Source organism: Etheostoma cragini, chromosome 2 (genome assembly GCF_013103735.1).
Source record: "Etheostoma cragini isolate CJK2018 chromosome 2, CSU_Ecrag_1.0, whole genome shotgun sequence".
Classification (NCBI taxonomy): Eukaryota; Metazoa; Chordata; class Actinopteri; order Perciformes; family Percidae; genus Etheostoma; species Etheostoma cragini.
Window position 1 is genome coordinate 8215494 of NC_048408.1, and position 18942 is coordinate 8234435.

General features: G+C 40.3%; 1 protein-coding gene across 2 annotated transcripts; it reads right to left on the reverse strand.

Moving 5' to 3' along the window:
- Nucleotides 1–1026: 1026 nt before the first annotated feature.
- Nucleotides 1027–17702, reverse strand: dok7 (docking protein 7). 2 transcript variants are annotated; one of them, XM_034886487.1, is made up of 12 exons: nt 17217–17702; nt 17058–17103; nt 16267–16355; nt 15763–15913; nt 13214–13414; nt 8357–8476; nt 6182–6289; nt 4608–5482; nt 2492–2563; nt 1898–1943; nt 1427–1558; nt 1027–1283 (listed from the first exon to the last, which is right to left on the reverse strand). In XM_034886487.1, exons 1-12 carry the CDS (start codon nt 17268–17270, stop codon nt 1033–1035), a joined length of 2145 nt encoding a protein of 714 aa, XP_034742378.1. In that variant the 5' UTR covers nt 17271–17702; the 3' UTR covers nt 1027–1032. The 2 variants fall into 2 exon arrangements, with proteins under 2 accessions (XP_034742378.1, XP_034742368.1); XM_034886477.1 differs by having other exon boundaries at nt 6182–6292.
- Between the last annotated feature and the right edge of the window lie 1240 nt (nt 17703–18942).

Consider the following 18942-nt stretch of genomic DNA (forward strand, 5'->3'; position numbering starts at 1 on the left):
GTAAAATAGATGGCCTGAAGAAACTAAATCGAGCTGGAATTTAAGAGAAAGTCTCTTATCTAAAATATCAGTGCCATTCCCACATAATTAAGGCTATTTATACCAATGCTCAACAGTCACCTGAGAATCTAAAAGAGGCAGACATAACTGTCATGCAGCAAAACAACAAAAACATTTCTGGGGTGAAAAGTCAAGCACTAATTTAAGTACAAGAATGAGAACTTACAACACACGTTTAAGATGGCAGCCGCGTAAGAGACTTCCCAGACATTTCCTTCTATTTCTTAGTGGAATGGATTGTTTGTGGAAATTTCTGTTCACTTGCACAACTGTGGGTGTGTTAAGTACAAGTCGCAATGATTGGTAGGACCAACTGCAATTAAGCACTTCAGAGAGAATCTGTAATGAAGTGTTGAGTTGGGTGCTGTGTAGTCAGTCTGGTGGCCCCCGCCGCCTGCTCTCAAGCTGAGTCAGTCTTTCCTCCCTGCCCTGGACATGCGCTGCCCCCACTCTCTGAGCTGTTTCCATGGCAGTGATGAGGTGGGCGTACCTGATGGAGCCCTCTTCTGGTCAAAAAAAAATCATGGCGGAGAAAAGAGAAGAAAAGGTTCTACAACTTAAACGTTGTCACAAGCTTGTCAATCCGTAGATGAACTGATCAGTTACTGTGTTTTAACTGTAATAACTACCATTAATTTGTCGAGATTGTAAAAATGAATAAAATGTCTTTAATTTGCAAATTTATAGCTTAGAATTTAGATTTTAAAATGTTTTCTCAGTTTTGTATTCCAACATTTTTACAGGTCACAAATAGTATTAAAAGATTGTTTTCTCAATTAATCGGCCTTACTTGATACGAACTGCAAAGAAAACAAGCAGCAATAGCTGCTCTCAAATGTGTCATCTATTTCTTTGGTTGTGCAATTGTTAGAATCCGTTTACATACTTGTATGATAGCTGGTGTGCATGCTAATAATGCATTAGGCCTATTGGTAGCAAAGACATGGAATACAAAAGGTAAATAGGAAAAAGTCAGAGACCTAAAATGGCCACTTGAGGCTTTGTGTTCTTACTGGGTCTACAGAGCTGCAAAGTGTTACCTCGGCCAGCACTGTACGGACTGGCGACTGGAGCTGAGCCGGGCTCTGTGTAGAGGAGCTCTCTGTTGGTTCTAGCTGCCAGGGGGCTGATGGGTATGTTAACATAATTAACAGTGCGGTCACAATGGAGCCCAGTGTCCAGGGATACTGACGGAGGAGCTTCATGAGCAAACTGGAGCACACCTGAAGGAAAAATCCCAAAAGATTCTTTTAAACTGGTCCCTGGCCAGCAGGATTAGGTGTTGGTATATCAGCAGAGAGCTACTCTATAGAAAAACACCATGACAAATTATATTTTACAATTCAGAAATTCCCAAACGCCTTACCACAGACTAATGTTGGCCTATGCATGCTCAGTGGCAGAGGTGGGGGGGCAGAGGGAGGCAGTAAGGGCACCATCCTCTTCAGACCTGCCAACTTATCACCATACTGCTCCTCTCTTACACGGAGGGGACAATCTGTGAACAAAGGATTCACATCATTCACTTGCATAAAAACAATGTGAAAACACTCCATTACAAAAAAGTTCATTTAAAATCTTACTTAGATAAAATTATGTATTAGTGTATGTAGTTTCAACAAAATGTACTCAGTGTCAAATGTCAGTGCTATATAATATATGATCTTATTTGATTGCATTAACATAATGTAAGCAGTACATGGAACTAATTTTAACTTTTTAGGCTGTTGGGTAGTTAAATCGATGCAATGCATCATATTTTTAAAACTATTTAACATTTAATGTAAATTTACTAAGCAACTTTTCACCTCTACGTAAGACGCAAACACACACCCACCTAGTGTATCTGCAGAAGGTGACAGGCCAGATGGTGAGTTGGCAACCTTAAAAACAATACATGAACAACTTTTAGATTTGATCTTGAAGGTGTTGTACAGCTTATTTACAGTGAGAAGTTCAAGGAATTGAGCTTGTTTGATGCTTTTGTCATGTTTAATTTAAAGCAACACTATCTTCTGCTGAACTGCAGTCATAAGTTGCTATACACGTTGAATGTGCCTTAATTTCCCAAGAACACCTTGTGCTTTAAAAGACATCACCACTGTCATCTGTGGAGTTTGAAAATAGTGCAATAGTATCAAGTCGAGGAGTGTTAGTCACCACATGTACTTAGAAATTAACACAGCATCTAGCTAAAGTTTAACATTATCCACCATTAATTACTGATCGTACCAGACCAATCAAGCATACAAAAGCAAAAACCTCTGAGTGTATTGAAATGAGTGTTTTACTGCTTATGAATTTAACTTTTTATGTAAAGGAGGAAAGAGTGTTTCATCTTTCTAATGTTACATAATCTTCCTTTAAGCATACATAAGCTCTTTTGTATGATTCCAGAATACCTGGAACTAATGGGATGATAAAATCTTACCTGAGTTGAGCATCTGTTCCTTGCTGAGCGCCACTGCTCTGGTGTAATGTAGTTGTCTACAGCTTGACTGCCCTGGAGAGACAAGAGATGTTATTGTCGAGGCAGGGTTAATTGTTTTTCACTGCAACATTCAACACCATTACTTGCTAAAGGGGGGGGGGGGGGGGGGGGGGGGGGAGAACAACAACTGCCCAGACCAGTGAAAATTAGGATTTTTACAATTCTTTTACAATAATAATGCAGCATGCTCAATCTTTAGGAATATTATCCGTCATACAGTTTGTTTCAAAGTACATAATACAAGTTGTGTGTCATCTCATTACCTGACAAAAAGGATGTGTGGTGTTTGCCACATTGACCTGCTAATACTTCAGAGTCGAGGAATGATGAATATGGAAACATCGTTACTGTTTCATACAACAGGATTCTCTTCTCCAATGGTTTGTTGGTTTCATCACTAATTCAATTTCTCTGTCCCCTTTTGCCTTCTCTCTCCAGTATAAACATGGTGTAAATGGAACACACGCACTCCTACACAAGCTGTCCAAAATCACAAGACATGCTGCTTCCTCTCCTGCTCTGATGATAATTTACTTGCTAGTTGCTATAAGTGGGAAGCACTTTTTACAACCCATTAGAAAATTGACTAGAAAACATTTCCTGCAGAAAATGCTTGTGAATGCTTAAAAGCTAAATTGCCAAAGCTAAACTGGCTTCCTGGCATAACTGCACAAGAAGGAGAAGTAGTGAGAATAATTGGAAAGGTTTTAATTAGTACAATGTTCATAGAAATGTTGAATAATACAAATAATGTATTAAACAGTGGAATATTTTAAGTTTAAAAAAAATAAAACAGGGTAGCATAACCAAAAGTCATAGTATAATTGTCAAAAAAAGTGATAAAAGTCATAGTTTAGTATGTTGTAACAACTCAGAATAGTATGTTGAATAAAATAATTCAAAAAAAGTCAAAGTATAGTATGTCAAAAAGAAGAAAAAAAAGGCATACCATAGTATGTCAAAAAGTGATAAATCTTTTTATATATTATTTATTCATTCTATACTAATAATCCAACCATCAGTCAAAACAGTCATAGTATTGCATGTCAAAAAGTGATAAGTCATAGTATAGTACAGTGGATATAAAACGTATAGAAACCTGTTTAAATGGCAGGTTTTTGTGATGTAAATAAATTAATAGGCAACTTGCCGAACAACACTAAGGATTCAACAATTACCACGGCTAAATCAACGTCTCATTCACTATACACCCAAACAAGAGCAATGCAAGCTTTAACTACTTGGCATTTGCAGTGCTGTTGTATAGGAAGGTATCGTCTATCCGCTGTATGTTGGGCCAATGCAGACGTTATTTAAACTTATCCTTGATATTTATTGAAAACCTATGTACTGTGTACAGTATATATGCCACTGAACACACATTAGGCACTGTCAGGTTAAGTTGAAATTAGGCCTGTACAATTATTAAGTAATCGGCTAATCACATTTTTTTGTGATTCAACAATTACCAGTAACAGTCATAATTGTCTAATTTATTTAGATACGGCAAATTGTAATTATGTAAGTGATTGTTTTCCAATTGAGGGTACATTTTCTACGTTATGTTAAAATATAGGATGTTTTATAATTAGAAAGATTTGTGTTTACGTCATGTTATTACATCATCTGGGTCAAATGTGGTACAAATATCCATGAACCATGAAAATAATTTCAATGTTGAAAGTAAAGAATTGTCCAGGATCAAGCAGGTCCCCAGAAGTTAGAGTACCTCCCACATCCGTTACAATAAAAGTATGTGAGCCAGGTCTTGAACTTTGTTGCTTGGTGAGAGCAAAAAAAGATACTTTGTCGTAATTTAAGGAAGAGCTTTACAGCAGTGTCTCAGGACTCTTAATGGTCGCTCTGGTCCCCGGGATAGAGCCTGTGTAAAATATCTGTTACTGATGTGATTCAATTTATGAAGAGAAGTTTTAATTCATGTTCTTCATACTTTATAAAAATAAAACTCCCTCTTTTCTCTAATATGACATAATCTACTTAGTTGGTTGATTGACTGGTTTATTGGCATATTGACAGAGTGTGAGAGGAACAGTACCTGTATTTCTCCACAAACCGAGCCTCCAGGCACCAGCAGGGGTCTAGGTGTGGACCTCCCCTCACTGTCCACAGAGGGCGCCCTCTCATTGCCCCAGGAGCGGGAGCGCTGCATCAAAACCTGACGCTGAGCCCTGAGTGCTTTGGGGCTGCTGCTCAACCTTTGTCCTTGACTACCCACTCCATCCCTGCTGTCCCTGGCCAGTTCAGGTGGGCTTTCTTGGACAGAGGCTTCCCTCAGGGACAGGGTCTGGAGCAGACTCCTGGGGGTGTCGTACCGCACTTGGAGCAGGCTGGGAAATTGATACTCCTCACTGTGCATTGGGGATGCACGAGAGCTAGATCTGGAGGCACAAGGGCAGGGGGAGGTAGCAGAACTGTGCTCTGGGTTAAGTGTGGACTGAGAAGGAGGAAGAGGAGGAGTAGGGGGATGAATGGCAGGAGGTGTGGAAGGAGGATGAGGTAGGGCAGGGAGGCTGGCCACGGAGCCAAACTCTCCCTCCCCTCCCTGGCTGGCCATTTCCAGACTTCCTGTATATGAGGAGACACTTCCTGAGTATGACGACTGACTGCCTGTCACTATCCCGATCCCACTGTCTAATGAGCTCTGCCGCCCGCTGTCATGGAGACACCGAGGATGGAGCCGGGCAGAAGATGGACGCATCACAGCAGCATAAAGCCGGTCATCTGAACTGGTCAAAGCATTCAGGGTGGAGGAGCTTGACAACGTCTCTTTGGAGAGGTGCGTTCTAGAGAACGGTTCCACCCCAAATGGAAGTCTGCTTCCATAGCTCGCATCAGACTGACTGGAGGAGGAGCTGGAGATGCTGCTTTGGTCATCCCCCGCAACAGATGTGCTGCAGCTGTAAGTGGAAGCTAAGAGGGGGAGAAAGTTATCAGATCCCAATGAAGTCATTTATTAACCTGAACACACACACACACACACACACACACACACACACACACACACACACACACACACACACACACACACACACACACACACACACACACACACACACACACACACACACACACACACACACACACACACACACACACACACACACACACACACACACACACACACACACACACACGCACTCATCTCTACACACTAACCCCAAAGTTAAACTTCTAAAGGCACAACTTTAATATATAAAATTGTTAATTTGGCTCTGGATAGTAAATATTATGACCCTTTGAAATTAGTTTTCAATCAACTGTTCTCATTGGCTACGCTTCAAGAATTTTGCAGGCCTTTCTATCCAGTGAAGTTGTTTTTCTCCAAACTCTCTAAACTTTAGAGCTAGTCATCAAAAATGAATCACAGGACCTCTTTGACTGTGAACTTCTCATTTCTGACACGCACACCCACACACCCACACCCACACCCACTATGACAAAAACGTTCCCTGAATGGCTCCATCAATATTAATATAGACCAGTGATTAAGCCTGCAATGATGAGTCAGAGGTACATCATGACAAACAGCATCAAGATGTTGCATCACAGAGTGCTCATGAGTCACATATTGGTTATACAGCTGAATGTGAAGTTACCATTATAACATACCTGTGCTGCTTGCGAGGCTGCAATGAGACAACATACTGAGTCTTTTCTCCAGCTCTGATGCCTCCTGGCTGATTCGTTTCTCTGCTGACTCTGGGTGAGCATTGGGGTCTGCTGTGTAAATACAGAAGAGACATGCCCGGACACAAAATGAGCACAAAAACACAAGATCTTCAGAACAAGAAAGCAAAAAGAATGAAGACCAGACCCACCTGGGCATAGCTGACATTAACAATGAAATCACTTATCTGCTATCCTCTTTTCTTACACAAAATAACTCTTGTCCAAATTGTTTACCCTGTCACATTTTAAAGTAAAAGTTTAACAGTAAAGCTCAGAACTGAACTATATATACTGTATATATCTTTGTCATACTCCTAATAAAAATGTGACTTTGACTTTAGTGCAAATAGTCTTTGGAGGGAATTAATCCACTGAAATACTGAGCTCACAAAATTAGGCTAGAAAACTTTTCTATATTAAAACAAATGGGAGAAATTAAAGGAGAAGTCGTTAGAGTGCTACTGTATGCATCAGCCTCCTCTTTAAGATGTCTGCCGCGTGTGTGAGTGTGTCTCCAACTGTAATACCAGCATGTAAATTTAACATCTCCTAGAGGTCATAGGCGCCTCAACTATCTGTTGGAACAGCAATTTAGTGTAAAACCCTGCCAATTACACACTTAATGCCTGCTATATATACATTGTGTGTGTGTGTAACCGTTGCAATGGATCAGGGTGTTTGTGTGTATAGCTGTCAACAACCTAACTCCTGGATCTCTGCCTCTGGACCGCAGTAGCTATTGCTAACGTGCAGATGCCAGTTTCTTCACTATGCTATGTGAGGTGTCAGTTAACATTTGCTAACGTGGCTGGTCTATGCTAATTATAGCTGCTTAACAGCACTGGATGCATTAGGGTTACAGTGGGCCTCAGAGCAGACTGACACAAGTTGCCTCACACTAGAATAAATGTTGTTGCAGTAATTGTTTGTATAATAATCCTGATTTGGCTAAATGTGCAAGAGACAAAAAACAGAACAGAAACATTTTAATTGCCAACGGTAGTTCACTATGTCATCAAAAGTCTGTGTTTACATCCAAGGTTTAGATTAAGAGACCCCTAGCAACAAATATTGTATGTTTAAGCTAAAGTAAGAATATCACAATGTGAAAATAGCCCATTATAAGTAAGTCATACATTTAAAATATACTTAAGTATAGATGTGTGAGCAACCAAAATATCAAAAAGTGAACATGCTCATGAGGCAGCAGAATGCCCCGTCAGTGTAAGATTATCATGTTGTGTGATAATGTTGTATTCTAGAGTTTAGAGGTACCAACATGCCTCCTAAAGCCTTGATTGTACTGATAATGAGGATCTGGTTTACAGTGAGCCATCAATGTGATGAATAAAACACACTTGAGTCCTTCTGCAGAACTGATAGATTATTCTGCTGAGACCTTCAGACAGGAAAGTTATAATATATATTAGTATTATGGAAATAAATTGGAAAATTGGGTCCAGGTCAATATTATACTTTTAAGTAATAACTGACTCTGCAAAACATGTTAAGTGCAGTTTGATTTTGGCAGTAGCTAATGTATGAAAATTGACGGTCAAAAGGAGTTACTTTAGACTTCTCTCCATGTTGGCATAAATTCTCCATCTATTTCACCTAAAGCATTAACAAAGTTAAAAAATGCATATGTGCAAATCCACTGTACCACAGGGAGGTGGGGTTGTCTCTGTCTACCCAGAGGTATTGTAGATACTTTATGTCAGATCGTTGATACGCGCCCTGCATAACTTTTCTGTTTCCAACTGTCACTAAACTCTCTGTCGACATACTTGTCGTCTCAGAAATTCCTGTGGAGGTAACAGTATTTTACAATAGCACACATGTCACACACAACGGCATGACCCCTAAAACCATGCGGTGACCCTTGGGGCTTTAAACATGTGGTGTTTGTTTGCATGGCGCCTGACAAATGCTAAACATGAACACTAAACAGGCTGTAAACCTTTAGAATGGAAGTCACAGAGTGACAGACCACTGTGATTGATTGTGTAAGCTCAGAACAGTGGGACGAGTGTTTGCAGGCACATTGTGTATGTATTTTTTGAAAAAAGAATATGCACATGGGTGCGTGTTGTGTGTGCGTGCATGCCTGCTGACCTGGCAGGACAGGGCGCAGGCCATGAGGGGTCCTGCTGGGGGTGATGCCTCTGACGATGCAGTCAAACAGCAAACTGATCCGCTCTCCTTCTGAACAAGACAAGAAGAAAACACCAGCCCCTGGAAGATGGAAGGGGAGAACACGGACAGCACCAACAATCAGACATCCGTATATGATGGATGACTCAAAAAATTATACAGTAGTATGAAAGTAATGAAACAGAAGTTATATGTATGGTAAATGGCAGTTAAGAAAAAAAGTCGTGTAGTAAAAGTGTAGTAAATTGTGAAATGTAAAGTCACATTTTTAAGCAGGGCCAAACAATATTCAGTGATATACAGTACAGAAGGCTGTTCTTTAGACCCTTTCTCCTTAAGGTTACATATGTCTCAATTCATTCCCCACTGTCCTATCAAGCCCACACACAGGTGGGAGTCTGAAGACACAAGGCAAGCAAAAAAAATATATATATATCATGAACCATCAAAATGTCACATTGCCGAGATACTGAAAAAACTGACAAAGTAAGCCCTTAGTCAGGGGTTGGGTAAAAAAAAAAAAAAAAAAAAATATTTGTTCTTATGGAACTGAGTTTGCAGAAACTATTAGAAAAGTGTCCTAACTTTGAAGGGTGACAAAACAAAGTGTATTACTTGGGTGAAGTATGTATATCTAGTAAGTTGTATTTTACTAACTCCTATTTAGTATGTGTTAAATGATGTTAAAATGTGGTTTCAGAGCAACATTTAGTTCCAAAAGCTGAATCATCCCTGGAAATGTAATGCAATGGAAATCTGTTCTGTATTTTATAGTAGTTTTTGAGTCTGTTTATTACCTCACCAGATCAGTCACACTTTCACAACGGGAAAAAGGAAAAAGATGAAAATATCATCACGGATAGTATCAGTGTAAAACGTTTTGGCTGGGATTATGCTTTATTGAAAGCTAGGACTTAACTCTACCAAAAACTAAAAAGAATAAACAGCAAAATCAAAAGATATTCTAATTTTAACTCCAACTCTATCTGAGCTGACTGCGGGACGTTTTAGAAGTTGACATAGCCCAAACCATGAACACAATCACAGATACAGGGGTTGAACAAGAATAGAAATCCATTATAATCTAGTGCAATCCTCGACATTAGTCAAACAATAAATACCACCTTTATGAATCCACAGTTTTGTTAAATCAGTCAGAAAGGTGTAAGCTACCATGTGGAAGCCCTATTGTAGCCCTTCAGACAAAAAGAAAAACTAAAGCCTTGGAAGTGAACATTTAATGGATCATGGTTGAAAACTACTATTGACATTTCTTAGGCTGTGGTTTGGATTGCATCTAATGGAAGGCCTTTACTAAACAGCCTGAGCCTGGGGAGTGAACCAAAACTAAAATGTGGGCTGAATACCAAAACAATGATCTGAAGATGTATTAAAGCTCTGTAGAGCCAGGGAGAACTGCAGACTCCAGACATGTAGCACCAGATACGAAGAAGAATAAAAATATTGATTAGACACTTTTAGGTCTACGGGACATAATTGTGAGTATAAAATCTTCTGATCTAGATGTATATGGATAACTAATAACTATGACACTGTAAGGCAAATTAGCTGCAGATACTCTGACATTTTATTATCTCAGGATAATCCCCTTAAGATGCATCTAGTTTTTGTGTCTATGTAGTTTTTTTTTAAGACCACATGTGCATCAACATACTACTGTACTACAATATGAGATGTGGGTGTGTTTATGCCCGCTGAGGGTTATGGAAAGATTGCTGACATTGCTTTTATCTAGATCACAAGACTTGACGGAACATCAAACCTCTGCAGAGGAAACTGTGTGTGCGCTAGTGTGTGCACATGCGCGTGTGTGTGTGTGTGTTATGGACCTGATTATCCAGAAAAATTACATCTAGCTAAGACACTGCTCCAAACAATCGATTCCAGAACACCATGGCCTCATTATCTGGAGTACTGATCTCACCATATACTGATTCACAGTGCTACATTGTGTACATATGGTGGTGCAACCAAAGGCTTCCATGAAGACCCCAGCTCAACTGATTAAGGTCTAGCAAAAGGCTTTGCACAGCACAACGGTCCACTGTCCCACAGGAGTGGTTAGTTGGCTGTCAGGCAGTGTGTGTGTATAAATGTGTCTCCATGGCAGTAGAAAGGCTTGTCAATGCGGCATATGTCTTCTCCTCTGTAGCCAGAAATCTTATCGTCCGAGGCACAGCTGACTTTCAAAGTGCAGCTGCAGCAAAGAGCCTATTAGCAGTCAAGGGTATTTTAATAAAATCAGGAACACACACACACACACACACACACACACGATGACCGAGGGACCCCCCCCCCGTTCCTTTAACCCCTTACTCATTTGCTCAGTCAAAAAGGCCTCAAGGGAAGTTAGGGAGCAGAGGGTAAAGGAGTTATTTTATCAGACATTGGATATAAGTACAGTACTCACAATGTGCAAATTATTATTAGCCAGTAATTGTTCTGCACAATTTGCACAGATCATGGCCTGATTTTCTGATAAATATTTGTACGTTTCAAGCATACCAATGCCCTTTGTTACTGAAGAGTTTCTTGTGCTCTCCCAAGCTCCAAGATTTTGTTTGCATCACATCCGTGTGTTTCTATGTATTTTAATTTTTCTGCATGATTTACAAGTACCCAAATTATATTGTAGTATTTGCACACAGTAGCTGACTACAGGATAGACTTTACAATGCAAATACAGCATCTTAGCCTTGTTACACTGCGGTTGCTTTGAGATAAGTGCACATAAATACTCAAAACATGACAATAAGCAGACAAGTAGGCATGAAATTTCCCCAAATACAGTCTTCTTTGGGTGAAACCAGACAACAACAACATAATATCACTGCTGAGCACTGGTATGGCTCACATGTACTTAAATACATACAAACATGTACAACTGTAAACCAACACTTTACCTTGCACTTATACAAGGAATGTGGCTTGCCGATTTTCCTCTCACATCTTTCTCCTTCTATAACTTTGTTTCTGCACCCACGCCAAGAGGGCCTCTTTCTACTTCCCCAGTGGCTGCTGGGTAATATTCAGATGAAGTGAAGGAGAAAACTGTGATTAGCTGTCCAGCCAGCAGGCGCTACGTGATTGGCTGAGTGACCACTACAGGGGAGGCTGGTATTTATAGACATTGCCCATCAGAACACTGAAACCTAAGCCCTTTGGGGTTATTCCTGTAAGAGCCATGAGACTGTTTGCACACACACGCACACCCCCCCACAACCCCACACACACACACAACGTCAGCAAGTAGATAGTTTACACTATACAGGAACAGTAGTAAAAAAAATATTTTCAGGTATCTTAATAAAATCAGGAACACAGCAGTTCTTGCCAAGTGTCCTTACAATAAATACTGTCCCATTTAACTCTTATCTTGCTGTCCATGTGACTGACTGACTGAGTGACTCACACACCCACACACACACACACGCACGCACGCACGCACGCCGAGATCAACAGGACATTCCGACAATACCTAAACCCTGGCAAACACACACCACATTATTTGGTGGGCAGGCGTACAGAGTGGTGGGTTCATACATAGAAAGTATTTTCTTATGTGGATAAAGTTACTCTATAAAACACCTGGAATAAATCACAGGTTTTTATGTGAGTCTGTTAGTGTTAAATGAAAGATCTATCAATCTGTACGCACTAGAGAGAAATGAAATTGAATTTATTTATCTAAGGGAAGCACTTTCAAAAGTGCAATTTAGACATCTATGCTGCAGTGGTTGTATATCACATGGACTAAGTTACTGGTCCAATGAGCTCTTGGTTGGTTTGACTTTCAGTTCACTCCCTCTCACTCTTACACCACACATCTGTCTTCAATGGTTGAATGCATTCTTATGGATTTTGTGACATTATACCGCCCCATGACTCTTATGGTATATTATAAATCCAAGATGAAACTATCAGACGGTTGGGCCGTCTGCAATTTCAGCACCACAGATAGCCCCATGGATTTATCAATGCACAGCACAGTACGATAACTGATGTTTCAGGACCATGGTCGGGCCATTGCGTCTAACTTGCATAAACCTCAGTCAGATTGGGGATCACTGAGTCAGGCAGACTAGACCTATTCAACCAAACAACCCCACTGCTCTGTTACAAGTAGATGAAGATGAGGGGTGTAGGGTTAAAAAAGGGCATGCATTTTGGCCATTTTGCTAACAAAGGGAGTGGCATCTCCCCCTTAAATCTTCTACTGGTTGAGGGTATCTTTTAGGTATAATCTTCAATTCATACAGGAAACACGCAATTTAAATTTAATTCTTCACTGAGTAGAAAATATTTATTTTTTGTCTTTGTTCAGCTTGTTGTTGCGTTTACATTTGTCTGCTTTGCAAGATAAATTCAAAACCTATATACTGTACACATTTAAAAAAAAAAAAAGAGTAACATTATATGCTTAGGAAGTTCGACTCACGCTGTTTATGCAAAATGTCTTGTCAGTGGTGCATCCAATCCGATAGATTGGATATTGGTGTAAAATGGGAACACAGAAAGAAGCTCTTTGTTTCTGAGGGACAGACATCTTACATTGCTGTTGACTTTTTCCCTCAGTAAGCTTTACTATAGCTCTGGCAGAAATTACTCTAAATTTATGTCATCTAGGTTCAGTCAGTTACCAGAAAATACAACAACAGAGCCAGGGATGTAAGGTACTATACATTGCCCACAGCTGTTATTCAGCTATTAGTGTTAAAGTGTTGCCTTTTTTGGCTGCATGCCACAGTGTCTAAAGTCACGCAGTAGTAAACCTTCGTCTGTCCATGAGTTACTCACAGTAGCCGCAGCGAGTCCCCCCCTCGAACACAAAGCCATTTGGCACCGCACCATATCGACGCAACGCCGACAACTTCCAGTGGCCAATGACGACAGGAGGGACGCCTCTGGTAAGTACCAATAAGTTGTTGCAGAGGTGGAGGGAGGCGGGGCCACATTCCAGTTTGGTACCTGGCTCAACATTTACGCTGAACCTGTGGACTGAAGGAGAAAAAGAGAGAGAGTTGAGAAGAAATGATTCTCACACACACACACACACACACACACACACACACACAATTAGGGGGAAAATAAAGACAAAATAACAGGGCATATCTTGCACTCACAAGCACATGGACACTCGTGCAAAATGGCTGTGGTAATGATGATTACACAGTTTAAAGGCCAGCTGGCTGCAACATTGCTCACATTGTACAGATGGCACTTTCTTAGTGTCAAGGTGTGTCGTCCCCAACACATACTGTATAGTTTCATATATAGTATACACATACACTATATCTATGTACAGTACAACACAAATAGTGGGTCTTTTAAAGTTATAGTTACAGGAAAAACATGAATTACTACAAAAATAAAAATAAATATTTAGAAAGCACTTGAAAAACGGTTTAATGCAGTTTACTTCTCTTCACCAGACCACTAAACAGGCTGAAGGGCTCTCTGTCTGAGCACCTCTGGGTGCAGTCTGGCTTGCAGGGAGCTAAACATTCAAAGATGAGGGCATCATCATGCTGGTGTGTTGGTTTACTAATCTCAAGCAGGTGTTTTTCTAGCTTCATAAAATTATGTTAAACCAAAAGTTGCCTTGAAGGTAGAGAACCGGGATGCTTTAGAAAATGTTAACAGCATTGTAAAGTATTCACAATTTGCAAGAAGGGTAAGTTTGAGGTGAAACGGTTTAAATTTTTGGAAAGCAGGATTGGGGACAAACTGCAGGCATGAGAATGACTTTTGTTGGGTAAAGAGAGCTGTGGTAATCTAAAAGGAGTATAAAAAGATAATTGTGCATACGTTTAAAACTAATCTCAGCCATAGAAAGCACAGCTACAAATGCTGTTGAAATAGTTAAATTGTGATTCTTAGCATTGGGTTTTGCATTGTGAAATAAAATATTTATTGTGCTGTGGATTTTATTTTAACAGTCAGAAGACAGGAAAGAACAGAGTTGCTGTTATTAAGCAGAAAAATGTTCTCCAACATGCATCACCAAAACCGCAGGTGGGTTTCAAAGAGACAAAATTATGTGACATTCACATGCTTGTGGATAATGATTATGGGGTTGGATGGAGCCTCAAAAATATCCTGCAGGTGATATGTTAGAAAGAGGAGGAAGAAAATGTATCTGCTCAGAAAATTTATAAATACTGACAGTACTGCACAAAATGTCTTATTTAACACAGCCTGGCTGGAGAGTACAGTTAGAAATCATGCTGAATTTATTTAATATGTCATGATAACAGCAAGGATATTTCTTAAGACAAATTTTAAAAAGAAAGTTTGGGCAGAAGTAAAAAGTAATTTCTGAGAGGTCCAAGTTAGAATTCTTAGATTGACTACTATAAAATTATAACCGGAAGCCAGAGTTTTTTTAGCAATCAATGAAATGCTTATGGTTTAATACTTCTCCGAGCCGGCTTGGCTGGGACTGTGTTAAGAGAGCAGGTGGATGAGATCAAATGAACGGGTGGCCCAAAATTAGCGGGGTGATAAGCCTTAGAAAAAAGGTAGACGTTTTTTACTCTTCTTACAAACATGTTATTGTGCAGAGGATGCTTCTAAAGAATAACTAGAGGAGAGGCAACAATAAAAATGACCCTTCAGGTGTAGTATTTCTTTTCTTTTTTTAAATGTTGCTTCTGACCACATTACACTTAGAATAATACGTAAATCTCAGAAGTTGTTGCAACTCTAGCACAGTCCACGCATATATAAGTAAAGGGTCTTCAGTGTCCTTTGTCATTCTCCTTTATCCTCAGCTAACCATTTTTCTCTGAAAAGAAAGTTGTGAAGTTGAGATAGCATATTTTGCAGATAGAAAATGACCACAGTGATGAAGGACAGATTGTATCCGTCTGTGTAATTCCACTTGTCATCTCTTTGATCCCTCAAGCAAGGGACTTCTAGTTCAGTTTTTTTTGCCAAATATATCCTGACAGTTACATGTCCATACCTTGTGGCCAACCAAATCACAAAGCATTTAGGATATTCTGTGTATCAACCACATTCAGGCTTTACTCTTTTAAAAACATGTTCAGGGAGGGTCACGGAGCATCAGATGCCACTTAAGCAATATTTCCCAAAAAACTCCCTCTAAAGTTGGTAGCAAGTACTTCTAATCCACAAAAACAACTGCCTCTTCAGCTTTTTAAGAAACTGAGATCCTTGCTTCTTCTGCTACTTAAAACAAATAAAAACTAACCTGATATAAAACTAGCAGAATTTCTTGATGTGTGGAATCCAACTGCAGCTCAGTAAACTAACTTTCCTCTTCGGTACATTAATCATTCACAGATCACATCCACACATGTGCACAAGGTCCAACCACTGACCCTCTCCCAGGCTGTAGCGGACGCGGGCATCCCAGGCCAGCAGGGCGTCTCGGCTGTTGAAGCCCAGGACCAGCGTGTGTGTCAGACAGAGGATGGAGAAGGTGTAGGATACCCCGTCATATCCGGGCCCTGGCTCCACGCCACAGATCCCCTGGGGTGGGAGAAAAATTAAAAAGAGTAAGTTACAAAGAGTTTAGATTGTATTACTAATATTCTCTTTAATGCTGTATTCTTTTTATTATCTCAAGGGAAATAGTTGTATCAGCCTCAATCCAAAGAGCTCGGTCTCTCCTGATTGAAGCCAGGTGGATTTGTCAACTTAAGAAGTGTTCCTCTTTGTTTAATGCTGCTTTCTTGTTTTTATCTCAAGTCCTTATCCATCCATGTGGCATTCACATTATTTGGTCTATCCCCTTGTACATGTGATAGCAGTAGAAACGTGAGGTATGTGATGTAACGACACTAAGGGGCTGTCAGCAGCGAGGCTGCTGCAGCTGAACATACCTCCAGAGTTACATTGAGCCTCTCCTTCTGGCTACGGCCCTTCTCCTTCCCTTTCTTCTTCTCCTTATATACCAGCAGAGACAGACAGTCTAATGCAGAGACACACAGAGTGAGGGGCTTTAAAGACAGACAGGCTTAAAAGTCAATTCTGTGCTTAATATCAGAGTCATATTTTTATAATCTCCTCTGCATGTCTGGTCTGTGTTTATGGCACAGCTGTCATAACAAACCCTAAAACAATGAACTGATCCATTGGCACAGCTGATCTCACACACACACACACACACACACACACACAGAGCTGAGGGTACAGTGTAGCTGTCCTCAAAGCGTCTCAAGTGAAACTCAGGTCTGTTTTGAAACATGCTGCCTTCCTTTTCTGCCAAGCTTGAAGAGAGAAACCTTTACACTGTGGCAATGTCACAATACTTGCTGGAAAGTTTTCAAAAACGTTACCTGAAATCCAGCTGGCACTAAAACCCCTTAAGATTTCATTTAATATCCAGACTCCTAATTTGCAAGTCTGCATTGTTTAAAATAATTTAGTCAATTAAATAAACTCGATCGATCAATTCAGCGGTTGTATAGCGTGATACACCCACGTGTTTACGGCGCAAGGCCAAATCATAAGTAAGTTGTGAGAAAAGCAGAGAACTAGAGAAAAGCAGATATTTGTGCTAAATGATGAGGATGTTTTAGCTGATGATGATGTTTTTTGTTGTTGTATAAATATGCACATTTTCAATGGGAATAGTACAAGAATTGTAAAAAAGTAAGCGGGTGCCACGTACCTGCTACCGGAGAGGGCTTCCGAAGAAGGACGCACCGAGTCTTCCACTGTGGAGAATTTTGTAAAAAATGAAAATGACAAAGCATATTCCTGTTGTTGACCCTGAAGGATTAAAATACATTTTACAGTGTAATATAGATGGAATATTGGAGAAAACAACCTTTTTTCCGTCTCTGAACTTGACTTGTCCCTCCGCGACAACTGTATCCGTCATCTTCTGACATGGTTCCGAGCAGGTGTGTGTGTGTGTGTGTGTGTGTGTGTGTCCACAAAGAGAGGGGGAGGTCACTTTTCAAAATAGAATTTACAGTCTAAGCCCCGCCGGCACACTACTCACTCTCCCCGAATATCAGACCACCGGGGCGGCGAGAGTTACCAGCCTCCACCGCGGGGTCCTGCCAAGTTAGTACAGTTGTCTTCCGGCGTCAAGTGGTGATTGTTTACAATGTAGCTAATTGGATTAAAAGTGCATAACTCGCGCACCTTTCACTTAACTCATGAAGCTGGCTCTGAGCCGGGTGTTAGACAGGGATTCATGGTGCCTTAATGCGAATCAGTGGAGCTTCAGCTCGGTCTGTGGAAGGCCAGTTTCATCTGGAAAGGTGGCGCGAGTGTAATACCAATTAAGACATGTAAAACGAGTGAATCAGCTTAAGATCCGCACTAATAAATATATGAGATAAGATTATTTGTCAAGAAAATAATTATGCCCATGTGTCCAATGAATGAGCACATCCTGAGGCCAAAAGTGGAACACAGCAGTCTTGTTTTACTGATTCCCTGCTGTGTCAAAGGTCTACTGGGATATAAAGCCTTGCATTGCCCTAAGGCACTTGACTCCGGAGTGGACGTAGGCAGGGTGGCAGTACCTCCAGGGCCTCTACAAATTCAGGGGCAAATATTCTTGGAATACCTTGAGAATGCAATCAACTAGCTGGTGCCAGGAACACTTATCTAAAGAACTGCAGACAGCTGACAACGGCTTAGGGTTCCCTTTTCAAAATGTCCATATTTAATTGTAATGCAGGTGGCTGACATACTGAGTTTGTGAAAACAAGCGGTATAAAGGCTTCTGTGGCTATGGAGGAGTTTGGTCAAGTCTGAGAACATAACCCTGATGTTGTCATTATGCTTGGTGTTCACAGGGCAGGAAGGGCCTAATGAAAGTTGCATCATGGGAAACCTATGTTCCAACATGAGGACCGAAAATAATATTTCAGCCTCTGCTGCTTTGAGTTTGCAAATCTTCCAACTTTACTGAAAATAAATATTAAATCCTTAAAGGGACATTTTAATTTACAGATTTACAACATACAGAACAATAAAACTACTGGTGTTCCAAGTATTCTCCTGCATGGCTACAGCGGCCTTCAGCTATTGGCCAGGAAGAGCTTTGCTGTGTCCCAGTTCTTTGCTACACACTGTATGAATTGCTTCAGATGATGTTTTTTAGCAGTTAATATAGATGTTGAAGTTTTTATTCAAAATCTAAGCTGACAATCAGCTTGTGATGTTGTAATGCCTTCACAACTTGACTGATAAGTAAGATTTCATTGTTTTTTGTTCCTTCCCTGGGAGTGCTCCTTGAATTATAAGCATTATATGTTATAAGGCAAAATGTTTGTAATAGCAGCTGTGGAAATAAGTGGAGTAGAAAGTACACATTTGTTCCTCTGAAATGTAATGGAGTAAGAGTACAAAGTAGCATTAAAAGTAAAGAACAAATCCCTCAAAATTGCACATTAACTTGTGTGAACACATTACACCCCATGCACAGTACAGTTAGAATCATGTAGTACGGAACTGGGACACAGCATTAGATTAATCTCAGCCTGTTATCTTCTAATTGCAGCCATCGGGATGCAGTCAGGGAGCAGCTGGTCAGT

Coding starts and splice junctions, on each gene's coding strand:
- dok7 (XM_034886477.1), bottom strand. CDS start 17,270: ATGACGGATACAGTTGTCGCGGAGGGACAAGTCAAGTTCAGAGACGGA. Junction 1,559..1,897: donor ACCTTCTGCAGATACACTAG/GTGGGTGTGTGT, acceptor CTTTGTTCACAG/ATTGTCCCCTCCGTGTAAGA. Junction 1,284..1,426: donor TAGGCCAACATTAGTCTGTG/GTAAGGCGTTTG, acceptor TTTTTCCTTCAG/GTGTGCTCCAGTTTGCTCAT.